The sequence below is a fragment of the Protomyctophum parallelum genome, assembly GCF_964188405.1.
Source record: "Protomyctophum parallelum genome assembly, chromosome: 4".
NCBI classification, from domain to species: Eukaryota; Metazoa; Chordata; class Actinopteri; order Myctophiformes; family Myctophidae; genus Protomyctophum; species Protomyctophum parallelum.
Window position 1 is genome coordinate 25,879,106 of NC_139700.1, and position 17,149 is coordinate 25,896,254.

General features: G+C 43.4%; 1 protein-coding gene across 1 annotated transcript in view; it reads right to left on the bottom strand.

Annotated features, from left to right (window-relative positions):
- Positions 1-15,340, bottom strand: part of man2a2 (mannosidase, alpha, class 2A, member 2) — a 40,004-nt gene extending 24,664 nt beyond the window's left edge. The window contains exons 1-11 of the mRNA XM_083763335.1: positions 15,212-15,340; positions 12,271-13,167; positions 11,305-11,562; positions 11,036-11,180; positions 5,798-5,969; positions 4,424-4,551; positions 2,570-2,743; positions 2,179-2,365; positions 1,620-1,797; positions 1,212-1,414; positions 592-774 (exon numbers count right to left, since the gene is read on the bottom strand). Of these exons, the coding sequence (XP_083619461.1) occupies positions 592-774; positions 1,212-1,414; positions 1,620-1,797; positions 2,179-2,365; positions 2,570-2,743; positions 4,424-4,551; positions 5,798-5,969; positions 11,036-11,180; positions 11,305-11,562; positions 12,271-12,402 (1,760 nt within the window). The 5' untranslated portion in view covers positions 12,403-13,167; positions 15,212-15,340. The remainder of the gene's footprint in view (positions 1-591; positions 775-1,211; positions 1,415-1,619; positions 1,798-2,178; positions 2,366-2,569; positions 2,744-4,423; positions 4,552-5,797; positions 5,970-11,035; positions 11,181-11,304; positions 11,563-12,270; positions 13,168-15,211) is intronic.
- Between the last annotated feature and the right edge of the window lie 1,809 nt (positions 15,341-17,149).

Here is a 17,149-nt window from a genome sequence, read left to right on the forward strand (position 1 = left end):
ATCATATGGTGTTAAAAGGCTGACTGGTGAGTCACAGCTGAAATCCCTGAATAGAACACTTTACAGTGGATAACCAGTTCAAATGACAATTCCCATCGTCTGCACAGTATGTGCACTTCCGCTTTAGTATAAAAAGAGCTTTGTTCCAGCAGCCATCACTCAGGTGAACAAGACATGGCAGCACTCACAGATGCCATGTTTATTTATTAGTTTTAATCATCGTTTTTACCCTCTCTTTTATTCTAGTGATTATGTATTTTAGTGGGTTTTATTTTGTCCTCGTTCCTGTCCATTATTTGAGCACTTAATCTTATGCATCTGTCTTGTTCTTGTACGTGTTGTTTGTAAAATGATTGTTAAAATGGATGCCCTGCTGTGACTGTTGACTGCAACCAAATATACTGTAGGTGCAAATAAAGCAACCTGAACTATGCCATACAAGGCATGCAATTATCTAAAAAACAATGCACTATGCAGAGACTAAGCACTGTAATCATGCTGTATTTATCGATAACCGCAACGGTTGTCGTTGTGCATGGCCTTACTCATTCCATCCATATTATTGACATTTTCTGGAAATATCTGAATTACTTGGTGCCGTAGTCGGTGACCACATTCTCCTTGGCTGTGCCAGTGATGCCATCGTGATGCTGGAAGAGGCCAACGGATCGCCGCGCGTCAGCCAGCAGGGCATAGTCCGTGACCGGGTAGCGGCCCTCCATGCCCACATGCCGAGCGCTGGAAACAGCCAGACTGTAGAGGATCTCTGCACCCCTGAAAATCAGCGAGAGGCAGTCGTGGGTGAATAAACCGCCTTTAACCCATAAGACACGAGACCAGATTCTACAAAATAATGTCTTCTACATCGTGACAGTTTTCTGAAAAACCTACAGTATGTTTCTATATAGGTGGTGCTCAAACTATTGACTAACTAACTATAAGATATGAGTTAAAAAAAAATGCTGTGAAAGAATATACCGGTATTAAAAAATACCAAATTTAAAAAAATAGCAGATCTACAAGCTACTGTAGTAGCGCAGCACTCTGTGCCACTCTATGAGCTTGTAGATCTGCTATTTTTCCAATAGCTAAAGTTTAAAATAATGGTTAAAAAGCCAAGGTGACACAGATGCGTTTCAGGTCTTAATGGGTCAAGAGAACCTCAAGGCCACTAAAAGTCATAAAATTAGGTGTGATCTCCGCGGCCTCACCTGAGGTGCGACTCCACCACGCGGTCCAAGCTCTTGTAAAAGGGTCGCGACGTGAAATAACCCGTCCAGTAGTGGTCCTCGCGGTCCGCGTAGGCGAAGAAGTCTCCACTCAGCACGGGGTAATCTGCAGGCCTGGATCCCGGCGTTGCACCGTTGGCTTTATAAACGGCATTGAAATAGTCCGACAGGGTACCAAACTGGGCCTAGACACGTGACAAAGAGATGTGATGATGCTTCAGACACAGAATTGAACAAAAACGAAATAAAAAACTTCATACGTGTCCCTTTGATGTGACGTGATGATATTATTATTTAAACAAGCCAACATAAAAACAAAACATCTACCGATATTTTAAGATGTAAGCAGCAAAAATATTAAACACAATGGACAAATTGTTTTTTTCGCACCTGGACATGCATCTCGGGCTGAGAATTCATGTAATCAAAAAGCTTCTGGTAGTTGTCGTACTGCTGGTCCCACTCCAGGGCCTTGTCGAAGCGGAAGTCGTCCCCTAGAGGAACCAGAACCACCTTGCTGCGAAACAGCTTGGACTTTTTACGGTACTGGTCCAGTAGCACTTGTGCCCTGCAAGAGAAAGGGAGAGCAACTCATTACTTGGCATTCAGAAACTGCTTTGTGTTAGCCGGTTTCCCGGGAATAACAGATGACCTTGAAAAGCTGTGCATCAAATTAGCCCTGGGAAGACAAGGGAATCAATAACTTTCAATCTGGCGTTATCCACTTAAGACCGTTTTCTTTAGAAAGCTCCATAGATCACATTTTGTCCTAAACCTTGCAATTTGAGTCAGATGAATATCTACAAAGCTTTCGCACTCTTTACAAACCCGGCCTTTCTGTGATTATTTGCTTTGTGTCCTTGGTCTAAATGCAATTACTGCCACACATCCCATCTGTTCCCTGACACAATGTTTGAATTAACACCCACGTTAATCTCACTGGCCTTACCTTTCTGCCACATTGTTCTCCACCACAGGTTTTGGGGGAATTTTCCAAGGACAGTTCACTCGCCCACCTGGCAACCTCTTGAAGTCAAATTGGCAGCAGATCTTGGGGTCTGGTCCGCAGGTGTGTGGAACATCATAGCTGTAGAACGGCATCATGTGGCAAAATATGTCCGTACCCGATGCAGGGTCTGTCAAAACAGTAAGAATAGCAAAGAGAAGAGAGTAGATTTAAATAGAAAATAAACTTTTTCTATGTAAGAACACCACCTCCAGAAATATTATATATATATATATTTCAGATTGAAATTTCATCAAAGCCATAACATGTTTCCATGAAGATAACCACATTAATAGCACACATAAATTAGATGATTAAAATTGGGTCAACTCACCCCAGGCCTGCCTCCACATGAACTCCAGGCTGCGAGTGGAGGCAAAGTGTTTTTTGACGGAGTAGTGTACCCTCTGAATCAGCATGTTGGTCAGGTTGGCCCTCTTTAACAGGTAAGGCATGGTGGCACTGTGTCCAAAGGGGTCTACTGCCCACCCACTACGAGGGGTTACACCTACAACAGCATGAGCACAATTTAGATTGGTTATTTAGACATTAAAGCTCTGTTCCATTTTGGCCAAACAGAGTCAGGGTGCTGCAATAGTTGGCTCACTGGAAACACTCTGTTACACCAGAGGGTCTCAAAGTGTCCTTGAGTGGGTTCCAAATGGCAAATTTACTGAGGCACTACCCTGTCTCTCTGCATTTGATGTGTGCTGTTTATTCACCTTGCAGGATGGGAACCCCTTTTGGTGTTTTACCTCTTCAAGACGGGAACCCCTTTTGGGGTTCTTGTTGCTATGTAAAGTATATTATTGGCAGCATAAAGTTTTTGTAATGCGCCTAGTGGTAATGTGTATGCATAATTTCAAAAATCTTCAGAAAAATTGCTTGCTGTGTTCATGATTTGAGGCATTTTGTTCAAAACGGACAAATCTGCAGAACTTTGGAAGGCAATCTTAAGATGAAATATGCGGACGCCAAGTGCTCCGTGTTGATCACATGACTATAGAGATGGTGTATACAGATTTGCGTGATGCATGGAACTATGGATAAAATGTGTACGAGTAAAATAAAGAAATGTGTTTTGCAAAATTCGGCCTCATGGTATTGGTGGCGCTATAACAGTTCATCTTTGGCATCCGGGGAGTGTGTGTGCAAAGTTTGGCATCGGCCGCACCAACGGTGCCAGAGATTAGCTGTACACAGACAGACGGACGGAGTGCAAAACATACCCTCTCCCCATGCCTTCGGGCCTGGTGGAGACAATTAAATGACCAGAGGCTGGTGGTGGATAGCTATGGCATGGCAGCAACCTTTAGGCCTGGGTAGGGTGTAGACTCTCACATGCCTCCACTGATACATGGAGCTGCAAGACACTTTTCACCTGACAGCAAGAAGTCACTAGTGCAGCAACACGGATAAAATCCCCTGCCGGCTTCTCACCCTTGAACAACGCCAATTTAATTTGTTTAGGGCTCCCGGCCAAGCCTGAGGCACCCCTGCCGGTAATCAAACCTGAAACCTCTGCAGTGGCCGGTGAGTTTTACTACTACCCATTGGGTAGCACAAAAAGTCAGGGAAGCTTCACTTTTGGCTCATTTGTGGAAGGGCCGAATTTCATATTGAACAAACACAATAAACTGTGTCAAATTAGATATTAGTGAGAAATGATTGCACAGCGAGTATGCAAAAGAAAATAAACAACACTGTTGAATAAGAAACGAATCCAGCATGCGCAAACTAAGCACAAAGGAAATTGGCGACTGGAAAAATTGTAATTGTACTGTATTGTTAATTCAAAAGATGGAGAGACCATTGCCACCATGGACAACAGTAGTTAGTATATTAATGGGTTGTAACATAAATTATTTTGTTAAAATAAGTGTTAAATAGTTTTCCATATTCCAAAAGCAATCAGTATTTGTTCAGTAACCAGAATATCTCCCTCTCTTTTTTATCCAATCAGGACAGAGAACTCAAAGTCCTCATAAATAAGTGAAATTGGAAGTGATGAAACTAAATGAAAAATGGGGTAATTGGTAACAGCATCCTCCCCAGACAAATTTATTTTTGGTTTACTAAAGAGCTGGAGAGATGGAGAGACCACCGTTACTGAACAAAAACTCAGAATATACTATAGTTTTAACTTTTTAACAAAAACATATCGCACAGCCTTAACAAACACCCCTACCTAGGTTTCTCTCCAGCCACTGATGGCCTTCAATGAGCTGGTCTAGCATGGCAAAGTAGTGAGTGTTGGCCTCGTCTGTCATCACCCAGCCTCCGGTGACAATCTCCAGTTGCCCTTCGCGGATCAGTCTGTCCAAGAAAGAGGATTAACAAAGCAAAGGTGAGGAAAGGCCCATGCTTACAGAGGAGAAATAACATCAACACATGCTATTCTAGGAGTATCCTAGGCTCTTATCCAGAGGGGAAGTGCCGTCACTTAGAGCTCCGTTAGAATGCAGTCTGACAGGTCGCCACAAGGCACGGCAGACGACTTCTCATGCAGCGCTTGTGAATTATACCGTCTGTTACACAACAGCACTTAATGGCAAGTGTAATGCATTCAGCAGAGAAGGTTCAAGGGGCAAAACAGAGAGGCTAAAGCAGTGTTGTAGATCTTACATGCTCACAGTGCGCCATGTTGTGAGCTTGTAGATCTGCTATTTATGCATGTAATTTCAGGACATCATCACGTTGAGCTTGTAGATCTACTATTTTTGGTGCACAACACCGCCGTGCAACCAAGTATAATAGGCTTCCTATGCACACAGAATAACTCGTCCTCCAGTGTCAAACTTTTTAATTTCAAGGAGCCCATAAGTCTGAGAGTGTACAAATATTATTGATATTATTATATTATATAAAAATACAATTTCTACACTCAACCGTACAGGGCCATTTGGAACCCACTCAAGGTCACTTTGAGACCAACTGGTGTAGCAGAGTGTTTCTAGTGAGCCAACACTCACAATAGCAACACCATGACTCTATATAGAGCGTCGCAGTCCCACCCCCTTTGATGACGACGCCAGGCCCAGGAAATGATTCCCAATGCATTTTTCCCATAGACATTTCAAAAGGTATTTATTTAAAGACATTTAAGCCACGGACAAAGCCAACTGTTCTCGTGACAAATCATGACAACAAACAATATTTTGGACCAAACAAATAATTACAAAGAAGAAAAACAACAAAAAAAGTGTTGTAACCTGCCGTTTTTTTCTTCTAATTATATGTTCGGCCCAAAGAATTGTGTTTGTTGTCATGATTTGTCACGACAAGAGTTGGCTTTGTCCGCGGCGTAAATGTCTTTAAATAAATACTTTCTGAAAAGTCTATGAGGAGAATCATTTCCTGGGCCCTGGAAATGACGCTCTATCTGACCAGAATTTAACAGAGCCTTCATTAGTATCATCAGTAACACTTGTGAAGGAAGTAGGGAATAGAGCCTATTCAGGCTCAACTTTGCAATGACCTCAAAAAGGTATGGAGGAGAGGGCTGCATGGTTAAGGGTTTGGGATGACACCCAGTGGTCACTGGAGAGCAGTGCAAACTCACTTGCGTGTGGCCTCCTGCTTGTCTACGTCCGCAGTCTCCCACCACTTGGAGAGGAAGGAGATCTCAGACCAGATGAACTTCCTCCGCGGGTCCTCTGCCAGTTTCACCACCATGTTGTTCAAGATGTGCTGTGTCTGGTCAGTGAAGTACTTGTCATAGGTCTTGATCCAGCCTGAAACAATACACAAGAAACAAAGCCTTTTTTTACACTTAAGACAAATAAAGTGTGTGTGTGTGGGGTGGGGGGGGGGGGGGGGCTAAACAAAACACAGCATGGGCCTCCAGCCAACTCGAACTCTCTGAATTGGGGATGAATACAAGTATTTAGTATCAACTGAATGTTCAATAAACCAGCGATTCTCAACTAACCTTTTTCATTTCAAGGACCCCTCCAGTTTGATATGGGGCTGATGTTGCTTGCACACCAAGATATGGGGCTGATGTTGCTTGCACACCAAGCAACACCTCCAGGTGCTCCCCTGAGAACTAGCCCAAAAACGTTATGTGCCCCCCTGGACATGAGACACAACTGGTTAGCCTGGTAAACCACCCAGTCACGGAATTCAATTTCATGCAAGCTGGGTGGTTTACCAGGCTAATTGCTGGTTACAGTAGCTGCACCATCAGGTACCCCCAAGGTCACTATTTCAACATAAGACAGCAAAAAAGGCAAGGGGGCACAGTGGCACAGTCGGTAGTGCTGTCGCCTCATAGCTAGGGTTTGATTCCCGCTGGGGATGCTGTTCTCTCCTCCACGTCATCAGTGCCCAGAGGCGGGGTTGGCGAAAGGGCCTTTCTGCATGTTCTCTAGGTAGGTAATACTAAGTACCAGCCTACCAGGGATGGGCCGATGGGCCGATATCGATATCATGAATTGGTGTTATGGCCGATAACCGATATTACCGATGTCGATATGATCTCATGCTGTATTGAAATTTCTTAATCATTTTGTCCATTCTGAAAAATACATGTAACAGGGTATCTGCACTGCAGGCTTAGGCAAGTCAGATTGAACTTAAATACCTTTATATTTATTATTGTGAGCTTGTAGATCTGTTCAAGCTGTTACTTTGGGCTTGTTTATCTGTAAAGATCGAACCGATGCCGATTAATCTAAAAACAACTAGAATCGGATGATACCGATGCGTTTGCCGTCACTACTCGGTACCCTCACAAAAAACATGCAGTAATCCTGGCCTCTAAAGTCTAAACTACCTCCAGCTGGCCAGCCGGGGGGAACCTGATGGAGGGGAAAAGAACCGGTCAAAATAACGTGTTCCTTCAATGATCTACGTCCGGCCGGGGAAACTCGGCCGGACGAAGCAGCTTGGACTCCTCATGCATAGAAGGAAACATGAGGTCAGTCCGCTGACCCCCCCACCCCCAGGGTGGCAGAGGAAGTGTAGCGCCCAGGATTACATTAGAAAATTGACACTGGGTGAAAAAATGGGTTGCAAAATCGTGGGATAGAAATGATAGAAAAAGGGGGGAAAAAGGCTAATGCCACAAGGGCAGTATGGCTAAAAACCTGGAAGTCAAAAAAAGGTTGTAGTTTTCACGTTCACAGCCTTTACACAAAGACAGCAAAGTTTCATGGCAGAAAATTGAACATTAAAGAGCCGTACAACAAATATAATAGTGACAATGCTGTTTGTCCCTTTAAGTATCCCCTTTAACAACCTGTCCTACAACCTCCTGCTGATACTCTGAACATAATTATTTTATAGAGTGCATTAATGAGGCAGAAACTAAGTCATCAATATTAGCATGTGCAACATTAGGACCTTTCACAACACAAAATGTTCTATCACAGGCTTGGGGGTGGCTGTGAAATCCACTCGTGCAGAGAGAGGACAGAAGTGCAGTGTTTAAGGAGGGGTAGCCGCAATTTGATATATTTTTTAAATAATAGGTTGAATCTAGAGTTGCAAACTTGCAACACCCTGCATTGACAGCCCCTTCATCCAAATAGAACAGTCAGATCTGCCTGTAGTAAATTACTTTCAATCTGCACAGCGTTTGTTTCATAAAAGTCCACCGTAGATATGCTATGAGCAACTTTCGGTCGAGAAATTCCGTGCAGGTGATATTGTTTGATGAATGGGCTGTCAATGTTGCAACTCTAGATTCAACCCATTATAAAACAACCACACCCGTGTGAAGTGAGTGGCGCTCTTATCATCGTACATCATCATGATGTATAGACACTATGCCTATTGGCTCAGACACAGACCTAAAATGATCCATGCATTGTCAATGGGACTTGAATGTTTGTGTAGGACAGAAATCTCTCGCCCCTCAAAAATCTAGTGTTGCAAATTGCGGATAGTATGGGATGTGCTGTTTTTTACTGCAGGCCAGACATTGTGTTACTCTCACCATTTGACCTACTTTAATAACTTACTGTACCTGCAGTACCTATTACCGGTAATACCGGCACACTAAAAGCCCTATCCTGGCTTTCAGAGAGAGGAGCCTATTACACATTAAATAGCCTTTAGAAGTTGACGACAAAATCCGACATGCATCTCTCTCTCCATATCCTCTGCACAACCTGCATGAAGCATGCCGCAGTGGATATTATGGGGTGACCTTGCCCGCAAGTACAGCACAATCAATAAAGTCCAAATGACTCGCATTCTTTTTCATTCTCCAGATTTGCCGGTTTCGGCGACCTGACCAGCCACAAATCAATAGCTGTCAAGCTAACAAGCCTGTGACAGCAATAGTAAACAAATCTAATGGAAATGTCAGTCCAAAATAAAATAACAGCCATACTAATCAAAAAAGAAATCTGCTCAAGTAGACATTTGCTTTGTCAACATTGTCTAATATTAATGATAACTAGAACTGCACTCTGTCGAGTGCCTACTTGCTTGTTGGTGCGCAAGCAGAGCGCGCAAGTACTATATGTCGATCAGTGTCGGGTGGATTAAAGAAAATGCCTCTATGTATATGTAATTTGTAAGTTGATTAGCGGTATACTGTGGTTACTTTGCGTATGTCCCGTTTGATGCGTATGTATCGTAGCAGCATATGACGTCGCTCTCAATGATGACGTAATAAAGATGTGGATTAAAGGACCCAATGCCAGGGTGTAATTGGTTTTCGATGGTGACGTAATGACGATATGTTTTAGTGTCGGGAGGATTGAAGGTAATGCCCCTATGTATGCATGTATGTAATCTGACACCACTGCCATATCAAGCACAAGTAGTCATTACGTCATACACTGGCACGGCGCATACACATCAAACGGCGACATACGCATCGAAGCACTGGACGAAAATTACTTGCTCGCTCTGCTTGCACAAGTAACAAGTTAATCTGCATTTGCTTTCCAATTCCCATCAGTGGCTTTGTTCTTCACGGCAGGGTGTCACATCCTTTTGTCTAGAGTACAATTGAAGTACAAGCAGCTTATTTACAGTGAAGCAGTGGTCCGCACACAGGCTTTGCTCCAACAGTGTTTGAAAGTTGAAAGTTTCAACTTATTTCATGTCACTCTGTGGTGTTTGAAAGTTACCTGCCAAGTTAACATCAGTCACGTGACGACAGGGCTCCAGTGTGCGACTTAATTAATACTGTAGGTCGCATATGATACTTCATTTCTTAACGTGCGAGTTAAAATGTAATGAGGTTGCACGGGTGCGACTTGCTGGAAGTATGAGTGGAGGGGGGAAAAAGAAAAATCACGCAGTGCTTGCCCGTTCCATTGATAAAAAACATTGGACATTCGCCTGACGCCCATGTTGTCCCTGAACGCGTTCAAAGAATGATCGTTCACGGAAACCCACCAATAAGCCCTTCAGACTTGGATGGTCAGAGTGGCGCAATTACATACAAAGTCAATACAATGCAAAGACGAGAATTGCACAAACGGGCACAGCGCGACCTGCCGCGGTACAAACTGGACGAACCGAGGCGAATATATATTCAGGTCTGAACGCAGCTTATCCGACACAAATTAACTAATCTTTCTCAGCTGGACAATTTCACTGGAGCGCAGTGTGCATATCTAACTGCATGATGATCAGTCATCTACGCAGACAGCTGACTCCCGACCCAAACACTGAGTGAGGAGGTAAACTTGTTTGATTAAACATAATAAATTGTTATTTTTGCATCGAGGAGGTAGTCTGTGTCCATACATGATGATCTTCCAACAAAAGACATCTCCCTCCCAGTGAGTGAAGCGCACTGACGCCCGATTTATTCTTCGTCTTACAAAGTGTTCCGTGCTGAAAATAGCTGATCTACAAGCTCACAAAGTGTCACTGTCACGTCCGCGACGCGTTGTGAGCTTGTAGATCAGCTATTTTCAGCACACAGCGATATGCAGGCTCTGAGAACATTCAGAAACATTTGCCTTCACAATAAAAGCATGCAGCTTTCACAAGTTGTCCCATGAAGACAAGGAAAATGATTAAGAATTCGGTGGCATTTCACATTGCAAAAGATTTTTTCCAAAATGTAAAAATATGAATATTAAAGGAATTAATTTGGATAATGGTAATGGAGATATTGTAAAAATTGTCACTTTATTAATCCCAAAGGTTTGGACTGCATTCAACACAAAACCTTAAACTGACTTTCTGTGTGTGGAATATAAGTATTGCCTTTATTGACTGAGTGACTTTGTGTTGGGTTGAAACCATTTACACTTGAAGTATAACCAGGTAGGTTGCTGTTTTTTACACAGTGACCTTTGTAGGGGTTTTATGATTCAAACCTTTTAATGGTGGAAACCACTACATAAATAAATGGCGCCCGATGTGGGGGCATGATAAGGTCATGTATAAATACCACGCTATACAAAGAAAAAAATAGGGCTACCTAATTTGTGGTGGCACTACCAAATGAAAAGGTAGGTGGCACCAGTGCTACCTGTGAAAAAGTTAGTCTGGAGCCCCGCTGACGACCATGATATAAGGGAGGTTTTCACATACTGATACCTAATACAAATAAACACTGTTGGAGCAAAGCCTGTGTGCGGACCACTTCTTCACTGTATGTACCTACCTTTGTCCAGCACCAGAACTAGATGTGCAAGCCACCTGCTTTTTAAACAAGCAGCGTATTTGTCATAGCCTACTACCTTATGTCTGAAAAGCTACGGCCTTACTCACTTTCAATATTTTCCGACATCTTTGAGAATATGACGAGTGGTTCATTCCCGCACATCACCTTTAAGCTGCTTGAAGTTTCATCATGTGCGAAATTGCTCATGCAACTCACCTGGGTCATTATGGGAGTGGGGAACCACAAACACCTGTAACTGTTCATCGTCCCACTCCCCAGGCTCATAGGTGATCTCGAACCCCTGCTTCCACACACCACCATCCGGGTTGTCAAACTTCAGGAGGGAGTACACATCCAACATCTAAAATAAAGCATCCTAAATATTAGTCCTGCATTCTGTAAAAAGGATTGGACAAATGTCATATTACAGATTACCTTCATAGTACAGTAGTAGCTCTGCACAAAAAGATCAGCAGCAAGCTCACCTGAAGGTCCGTTTGCGCTTGGCTAGCGGTTGAAAACTGGCAGTCCTGTGGCTTGACGGCAAGGAAGGTGGGCCGACCGTCAAACGGCAGTACCCAAGAACCGTTGGCACTCCTGAAGGGCAGGTGGCCGCTGGGAGACACGGCCCCCGTGTCTGTGAGCTCCAGCACAGAGTCCTTTATATGGCTGATGATCTGATGGTTCTCCTCCAGAAGCTGCTCCAGCTGCTCTATGCGGTTCTGCAGAACCGAGATCTGGCTCTAAAATCCAAAATAAATACAACTTGTGTAAGAATCACTCTCTCACTAAAATCTGTTTTTAACGGCCTGATCTTGCTAAAGACATCATGACTGTTGTTGCAGTTGAGAAACTTTTGTAAATGTTGTTATTGTGACATGGGATTATGACTCTGCAATAGAACGACACTATGCAATAAAACGCTATACGGATTCAGCCATTGCTGCAAAATGCAAATGGCACCATCAGGTTTAAATTGCTTTGGACAGTGTTAATGATACCCACAGCTCATTAAGCACTTATTGGAGCTACTTTCCAAACATGATACTTCATATTCACAAACCAATACTAGGCTACTGCCAAATGATACAGCCGTCTACCCTTCCCAAACAAAGTGTGTTTACACGCAAACGCACTGATAGCCTCTCCGGTTACAGGGTGAAATAAATTATGGATATATTGAGGTATATGAATTATTCAAATGAATGCACAGCTCAACAATTAGGCCCTAGAGCGATCTTCATGTTAATTGTTGCTTTCATGTAACTCAATTTAAAAATAAAAAGGGAGAGGAGTTCTAATGGAGCCAAAACCATATTGCCTCAAAGTTAGTATAGCCTCCCATGAGATATCAAAACACCACAAACGGAGTGCAAACAGAGTACAAGAGCAATCGCAGGAAAGTGCTTTCGGACACTATCTTTGTGCTCCACTATACCAATTACTCTTACCCTTGGGAAGTTGCCGCCAGTCTGTCGTCTTGCAGGGTCGTGTTGGACTCTGTCCAACATAAGGTAGAGTGAGAACACAGCCACACAGAATATGGCTCCTCCACACACTGTAACCTGTTTCCTCAGTTTCATCCTTCAGTCCTTGGAGCAGTCCGCCTTGCCGAGATGAAAAACTATGACCTTGACTTTTCCCCCGCCAAAACAAGAAAGAAAAATGTGTTCCAAGTGGACACAGCAGCACCGCGCCACTGTGAAACTTGAAAGCAACTAGCTGCACTGATGTCAGAAATAGTTCATTTCCACCTCTCTGTTGCCTTACTTCTCTATTTCACCAGATAAAACCAACAGTGGAAGGGGCTTATACGAGCGATGGCAGTGGACAAAAGGTACTAAGCAGCAGGCTGTAAGCTTTGGTCGAACCGCAGCCAGCGCCGGGCTCCTTCAATGTGCTCAACCATCCAAACCTTGGAGATTGCAGGGACAGGGGGGAAAAAAGCAGCACTGAGCGGCAGGGGCTCAAACAGGGAGCCTACTGTCCCTGGAGCATGGTGCACGACTGTGTGAGCCTCTGTGTGCTCTCTTGGTCCAGTCCAACTCCCACGGCAGACTCTAATCCTCCATTGCAGCCAGAGTCCCCTTTCACTCAATTGGCCACCAGGGTAAAGTCATAATGGGTAAGATAGCCGTAGCAGAGCAGAGAGGAGGGTTAACTTGGCTTGGGGAGCAGCAGCTTTTAAATCAAGGCTTTACTCTGCTCAAAGGGCAACAGGAATTAGAATGAGACAAATGTCACTCTTCTCCTGGTAGAACAGTGGAAGCATATCAACAACTGCAGCATGGGTAGGATTTTCCTAGGTTACGACTTGAAGCCGAAATCAACTCAGGGGTGTTCTTCACCTGTCGGGGAAAGAAAATTGGTTTAATGAAGTGCTTCTTGGACCTAGTACCATTTCATAGGGATGGGAAATTCAGTGAGCAAGAGTTATAAGCAAATTAAATTGTGTTGCAGATTATACTTTTTCATAGGTTTCATAGATAGCTTCATAGACTTGTTTGACAGCACTATCAGTGTTTTTTGTTTTGTTTACACAGATTATGTTTTCTATTAATATCTTGGATTCATGTGTATTTTCATATATTTACAGTAACCACTAACTCTCAATAGTAAGGAAACTTGACGGTAGGCTCCAGACCATATGTTCTTGCCAAATCTCTTTAAAGCTCACAAAAATGTTCTTATTACATAAAGATTTGGTGGCCCGTTAGAGGTCCCGGACCCCCTGTTGAAAACGGATTACTGATTATTTATCAAAGATCTCATTGTGTAAATACTATTTAATGTTGTCCATATAGAGCAGACCCGTGAGAAAAGCATTGTCATGTTGTCAGAAGTACTAATAAACTTAGATTCTTGCAGTATTGAGGATGCAGCTTTTTCACTTGAGCAGAAGTAGCAGTGAAAAGGAAATGAGTAGGAGAGAGTCTGGGTTTGAGTTGATAAGCAGAGACAACAGCAACGACATTACAAGCTGCGCCCTGTGGCCTGGATTTCTACAAAGCACTTAGACAGGTGCTTCCCCCCCCCCCCCCCCCCCTGCAAATCCAATACAATCTTAATCCAATCATTGTTGAGGCTGTCACTGACACACGCAGCCTTACCACAGAGATCTGCTATTATAGCCTAGCTGCTTGGATAAATACCACCTGCTAGGATATGATCACTACTGCATAGCTGAAGTGCGAAAGAAAGTGCTAGGAGGATCCAGGAAACAGCAATAACTTTAAAATTAAAAAAATACATCAAGAGAGAAAATAGTTGTGCACCTTTACACTTTCTGTGCCAGATGGCATTGCTGTTGTGACTCAAGGCTGAAGCTCAATGAGAGTAAAAGCTGAGGCGAGTATACAGCCAGTCAATGGCAGATACGTCAAGGAAACAAACACTGCTACTGATTGTAACAGAGGTCAATGTTGAAATATGCAATGATGCCAATGATGATTAGTTGTTCTTAACAATAGGACCATTGTGCTCACATGAATGGATTTCATTTGAACCCAAACTGACTGACTGGCTGGATGCCAAGACAGTCCAGGTAGCCTGCCCTGAAACTTATGACATTGGTGAGTGGACACACACACTTATGAATCATATGATATAGAAGAAATGTCATTCTATAGTTTCTAGATTTTTAGAATCTATGGCTAATCCTGAACAGCTGCAACAGTGACATTACTTTAGCAAGACATATAGAAGCTTCATTTAAACCCCCTCTCCATCGCATGAGGTTGTCCCATCAAAATTAACAGATATAATAGTTATAATACAAGCCAACTAAGCGTTGTTACTGATCTGATAGCTTGTAGCTCTATTGGGCAAGGGACACCGACGTACTACAAGTGTAAATTCTGATCTGAACCCAATAACCCATTGGGGTCAACAGCGAGCTAGGTGACTGACAGGTGTAGAGAGCTAGCCTAAGATTAGACTCTCGTAGATGTATTTATCGATTCTGAATTTCTGACATGTCAGAATCTATAAATAAATCTACGAGAGTCTAAAACTTAGGCTAGTAGAGAGCTAGCCCCTATCGGAACCCCCTGGGTCAGTACCATTGGGTTCTGACTTGTAGGGCTAGTAGAGAGCCATCTCTCTCACTAAGGTTCCCATTATGGCTAACTAGCTTGAGCTTCCATTAGCTTAATTAGCAACAACAATAACACAGACAGCATTGTGGTATTAATGATAACGTCTACAGCTCGCATTCTGTGGTCTGTAATGTTATTATCAGCAGGCTGCAGCACTGCTGCAGAACCCCAAGAAGCTCCACTAAAAGCTCGCTATGTTTAAGTAGCAGCAAGTGCTAGCTAGGCGATACGTGGCTATAGCGTCAACATTAACCTAGACTTTTGACAGGGAAAAGGGACAATAATGTGACTGTACCCGTCAAACGCCAGTTATCCGGAAGGTTATCCATCCCACGGGTGTGGTGGGGATGATAAGCGCGGACGTGTCACTGTTCGCGGTGAACAGTGAAAGCTGCGGCAGGTTAGACATGACCATTGACCATTAGCAAGCTGAAGCTAAAGCGATTGAGCTGCAAAGGCTTGTGGGAACACTGGGCTGGCTGCTGTGTGAACAACGCACTGAGCCCTGATTGGCCACAAGACTCCAGCGGGGGTATATCTGTAGAAAGACAACCATCAACTTCACTGACAGTAGCACAGAGGCAGAGCACAGCACAGTCAGCACTCAGCACACTATTTATAACTTAAATATTACACGTTACATAGTCGTGTTACACGCACACGCTTTGTTTTTGCATAGTATTTGTCTGTCAGTAAATGTTTCAATGAATTGAGTACGAAGCAAGGACCACAATGGAAGTAGAGCTTTCTTGGGTAGGCCGAATTAAAATCCTCTTTAGAACAGGTTGAAAAGTATCTTGCCACTACTAATAAATTAATGTACGAGTTCCAATCTGGTTTCAGAACATCCCACTCCACTGACACATGCCTCCTCTATTTGAGCGGCCACGTAATCAAAAAAGTCAATCAAAGAACAAGATTCCTTTACAGGATCTCCTCACTGGTCAACAAAAACACCTTGAAGACCTTAACAGAGTCAGGAGCCCTCGTACAAGGTTTCTTCGACTATGCATGCACCTGGTACCACAGTCCACAGCACATCAAAGGCCCTTAAAACAAGGCTCCAGACCTCCCAAAACAAACTGGTCAGGCTCCTACTTGGCCTCACCCCCCGAACCCACCTCACCCCTGCCCACTTTGACAGGCTGGAATGGCTTTGGGTCGACGACAGAGTACAGCATCTTGCAATGGGTCTGGTCCACAAGATTCGATACACCACCAAGATACCCATGTACCTGTCTAAATACTTCCTTAATGTTAACGAAGTCCACACCCACAACACCAGAGGGAGTGCAACAAACCATGTACAACCCAACAAACCATGTACAACCCAGATTCGGCACAAACAAGGGACTAAATTATTTTCGCTCCTATGCCACCAAAATGTGGAACGCCCTACCAACAGTCATTAAGACATGCGAATCCCTTGACTCCTTCAAAACCACTCTCAAAGGGCACCTACGGACGGCTGCAATTCAAAACTGGCCCCCGTAAAATCTGACCCCCCCCACACACACACACACACACACACACCCCTTTTTCCCCTTAATGTATATGTTTATTTTCCCTTTTTACGTATTTTCATGGGATTCAAAAATAATCAAAATGATTAACCTAATACTTGTGCAGCAGCTGTAAAAGTGATTTAGGCCTAGTTTGTATGTTTTTCGTTACTACTTCACTGATAAGAAGTCACATTTGTGTGAAGTGAGGGCCACCTTTGGGGGCACACACAAAGTCCATAGACTTGGCTGCCACATGATGTCACATCACTTCACAAAGCCAGATATTGGATGGGCTAGCCCCTCAGTAATAGTATGGTAATAAATAATGTGTATTGGTAATACATTATTTCCATAATAATGCATCTTGTTCAGGTACATGTTCAGGACATTCTGGCATGTGTCAAACCTAATGGTTCAAGAATGACCATTACCATTACCAACTTTGTTTACGGTAATAAACCTCCATGGTTTACTACTCTCTTATTGTTTCATATTTATAACATCTCCATTGAATGCAACTGCTCTTCCTGAGAGCATTCTCAGTGGGCGGCTGGAATGATTTCTTGCTCAACAATAGAGCCAAATGAACGAGAGCATGTACAGAAGTGCATGGTTCTTACTGTTTATCCCTTAATGGTAGTCCTACTTCAAACGGATAGTGAGTTATGTCATATATCATGATGTCACAGGACATATTTTGGATGGTTCTTTGATGTGGGTGTGGTAAT